Genomic DNA, 3772 nt, shown 5'->3' with positions numbered 1-3772 from the left:
ACACATAAAACGGGGAGGGGGGGGGGGAATGTTGTTCCCTCGCCAACCTTGTCTCTAGCTTCTTCAAAACAACAAAGCGGGTATCCACCGATATTCGAAAACAAGTGGTTCAGTTTGTGATGACCATTTTGAGCTTCTTGGCGACCAGTGACTGGCTGAAGATGAAGCGCTGTGTAATTTCCTTTCCATACGAGTACGGTTGAGTGGGTCGGTTCAGAAGGGTAGGGTCGGTTCAGAGTCACAGGCAGAGTGTTGAGGGGTAGGTGGGTCGGTTCAGAGTCACAGGCAGAGTGTTGAGGGGTAGGTGGGTCGGTTCGGTTCAGAGGGGTAGGTGGGTCGGTTCAGAGTCACAGACAGAGTGTTGAGGGGTAGGTGGGTCGGTTCAGAGTCACAGGCAGAGTGTTGAGGGGTAGGTGGGTCGGTTCAGAGTCATAGGCAGAGTGTTGAGGGGTAGGTGGGTCGGTTCAGAGTCATAGGCAGAGTGTTGAGGGGTAGGTGGGTCGGTTCAGAGTCACAGGCAGAGTGTTGAGGGGTAGGTGGGTCGGTTCAGAGTCACAGGCAGAGTGTTGAGGGGTAGGTGGGTCGGTTCAGAGTCACAGACAGAGTGTTGAGGGGTAGGTGGGTCGGTTCAGAGGGGTAGGTGGGTCGGTTCAGAGTCATAGGCAGAGTGTTGAGGGGTAGGTGGGTCGGTTCAGAGTCCAGGCAGAGTGTTGAGGGGTAGGTGGGTCGGTTCAGAGGGGTAGGTGGGTCGGTTCAGAGTCACAGGCAGAGTGTTGAGGGGTAGGTGGGTCGGTTCAGAGGGGTAGGTGGGTCGGTTCAGAGTCACAGGCAGAGTGTTGAGGGGTAGGTGGGTCGGTTCAGAGGGGTAGGTGGGTCGGTTCAGAGTCACAGGCAGAGTGTTGAGGGGTAGGTGGGTCGGTTCAGAGTCACAGGCAGAGTGTTGAGGGGTAGGTGGGTCGGTTCAGAGTCACAGGCAGAGTGTTGAGGGGTGGGTGGGTCGGTTCAGAGGGGTAGGTGGGTCGGTTCAGAGTCACAGGCAGAGTGTTGAGGGGTAGGTGGGTCGGTTCAGAGTCACAGGCAGAGTGTTGAGGGGTAGGTGGGTCGGTTCAGAGTCACAGGCAGAGTGTTGAGGGGTAGGTGGGTCGGTTCAGAGGGGTAGGTGGGTCGGTTCAGAGTCCAGGCAGAGTGTTGAGGGGTAGGTGGGTCGGTTCAGAGTCACAGGCAGAGTGTTGAGGGGTAGGTGGGTCGGTTCAGAGGGGGTAGGTGGGTCGGTTCAGAGTCACAGGCAGAGTGTTGAGGGGTAGGTGGGTCGGTTCAGAGTCACAGGCAGAGTGTTGAGGGGTAGGTGGGTCGGTTCAGAGTCCAGGCAGAGTGTTGAGGGGTAGGTGGGTCGGTTCAGAGTCACAGGCAGAGTGTTGAGGGGTAGGTGGGTCGGTTCAGAGTCACAGGCAGAGTGTTGAGGGGTAGGTGGGTCGGTTCAGAGGGGTAGGTGGGTCGGTTCAGAGTCCAGGCAGAGTGTTGAGGGGTAGGTGGGTCGGTTCAGAGTCACAGGCAGAGTGTTGAGGGGTAGGTGGGTCGGTTCAGAGTCACAGGCAGAGTGTTGAGGGGTAGGTGGGTCGGTTCAGAGTCCAGGCAGAGTGTTGAGGGGTAGGTGGGTCGGTTCAGAGTCACAGGCAGAGTGTTGAGGGGTAGGTGGGTCGGTTCAGAGTCCAGGCAGAGTGTTGAGGGGTAGGTGGGTCGGTTCAGAGTCACAGACAGAGTGTTGAGGGGTAGGTGGGTCGGTTCAGAGTCACAGGCAGAGTGTTGAGGGGTAGGTGGGTCGGTTCAGAGGGGTAGGTGGGTCGGTTCAGAGTCACAGACAGAGTGTTGAGGGGTAGGTGGGTGGGTTCAGAGTCACAGGCAGAGTGTTGAGGGGTAGGTGGGTCGGTTCAGAGTCACAGGCAGAGTGTTGAGGGGTAGGTGGGTCGGTTCAGAGTCACAGGCTGAGTGTTGAGGGGTAGGTGGGTCGGTTCAGAGTCACAGGCAGAGTGTTGAGGGGTAGGTTCAGAGGGGTAGGTGGGTCGGTTCAGAGTCCAGGCAGAGTGTTGAGGGGTAGGTGGGTCGGTTCAGAGTCCAGGCAGAGTGTTGAGGGGTAGGTGGGTCGGTTCAGAGGGGTAGGTGGGTGGGTCGAGGGTGTTATCCTGATCACTGCAGGACACAGTACTTCTTGTAGTCAGACTCAAAGTCCTCGTCCATGCTAGTGGTGTCGGCCATCTTCTTGCCGTCAGTCTTTGGCAGGAACTGAGAGTAGTCCACTCCCTTCTGCTCATAGAACAGTATGTAGGCAGAGTCCGTGTCCATCTCCTCTGAGTGCACTTCCTAGGGAGGATACAGCCAACAAGTACGCACTTGAAAAGAGATAGTCTAGTCTTTAAAGTGACTAATTGGTTTGCTAGATTATACTGACTATCAGTAGAGGATGAGTGTGTGTGTGTGTGTGTTCTTACCTTACAGCTGCTGTCGTTGTAACAGTACCATTTGTTGTTGGGGTTTTTGGCATAGGTCACATAATGTCCTCCTCCCATGATACCTGAATGGCACTGAGGAGAGAGAGAGAACCACCTAACCACCACTTTAATAACACAATATGGGCCATGTGCAAAAGTAGTATATGATATAGGGAATAGGGTGCCAGCCCTGGTCAAAAGTAGTGTACTATATAGGGAATAGGGTGCCAGCCCTGGTCAAAAGTAGTGTACTATATAGGGAATAGGGTGCCAGCCCTGGTCAAAAGTAGTGTACTATATAGGGAATAGGGTGCCAGCCCTGGTCAAAAGTAGTGTACTATATAGGGAATAGGGTGCAAATTTGGTACAGATGCTTTCAAATCTACACCAACCTTCGAGAGCCATTCGGAACCCAAAATATCTAACTATATTTAACTATACATATATTAAACAAACTATAAACTAATATATATATATGAATAAAACTAATTCCAAACTTCCCGAGGTATAGGTTAGGAGGCTAACCTCCAAGAAGTTTTGGAAGTACTCACTGAAATTGCATATAAGTTGTAGATGTTCTCCAGGCTGTTGTCTCTTTGGTGCAGAAGGGTGGTGGTGGGTGTCTCCAGGTTCGTGCTGGGCGCCGTACTGGCCTCCGTGCATTGTAGCCCACCGCTGTCCCCGTTCATCACGATGACGTCACTGAGGCTGCTAAACGCGTCTGTGGTGGACATCTCCGGCTCGCTCCTCACTCCCACGAGCCCACCCTCCGTGTCCGCCTGCGATCTTCCCTCCCTGGGCTCGGTGTCGGAGTCGCTGCCCCCCTCCCTGGTACTACCTTCCAGGTTCTCCTTGCTGTTGGAGAGGCGGTGGCGGCTGGCCAGCTGGGGGAGCCTGAGGCGGGTCTGTCTGTGGCCTGTGCTCCCTGACCCTCCTCCTGTCTTGGGGCTGCTGCAGGGGCTGCTGGTACAACTGATGGAAGAGGGAGGGGCTGACTTCCTGCCTGAAGCTGGAGAGGCTGTGGAGACAGAGAGAGACAGAGACAGAGAGAGAGAGACAGAGAGACACACAGAGAGACAGAGAGAGAGAGAGACACACAGAGAAAGACACAGAGAGAGAGAGACACAGAGAGAGAGAGAGAGACACAGAGAGAGAGACACACAGAGAGAGAGAGAGAGAGAGAGAGACACAGAGAGAGACAGAGAGAGACACAGAGAGAGACAGAGAGAGAGACAGAGAGAGAGAGAGAGACAGAGAGACAGAGAGAAAGAGAGGCAGAGGTCACG

The 3772-nt window shown here is 54.5% G+C and overlaps 1 protein-coding gene across 1 annotated transcript; it reads right to left on the bottom strand.

The window, feature by feature from the left end:
- Positions 1–1273: 1273 nt before the first annotated feature.
- On the bottom strand, positions 1274–3504 carry LOC135538330 (ubiquitin carboxyl-terminal hydrolase 32-like; the record flags this gene model as incomplete). Its single annotated transcript, XM_064964258.1, has 3 exons — positions 1274–2358; positions 2487–2579; positions 3038–3504. Coding segments are annotated over 3 exons (734 nt in total), but the record flags the coding sequence as incomplete, so codon positions are not given.
- Between the last annotated feature and the right edge of the window lie 268 nt (positions 3505–3772).

Source organism: Oncorhynchus masou, unplaced genomic scaffold, assembly GCF_036934945.1.
Source record: "Oncorhynchus masou masou isolate Uvic2021 unplaced genomic scaffold, UVic_Omas_1.1 unplaced_scaffold_9416, whole genome shotgun sequence".
Taxonomy (NCBI): Eukaryota; Metazoa; Chordata; class Actinopteri; order Salmoniformes; family Salmonidae; genus Oncorhynchus; species Oncorhynchus masou.
The sequence above is the reverse complement of the archived record's forward strand: the minus strand, read 5'-3'. Positions and strand labels throughout refer to the sequence as shown.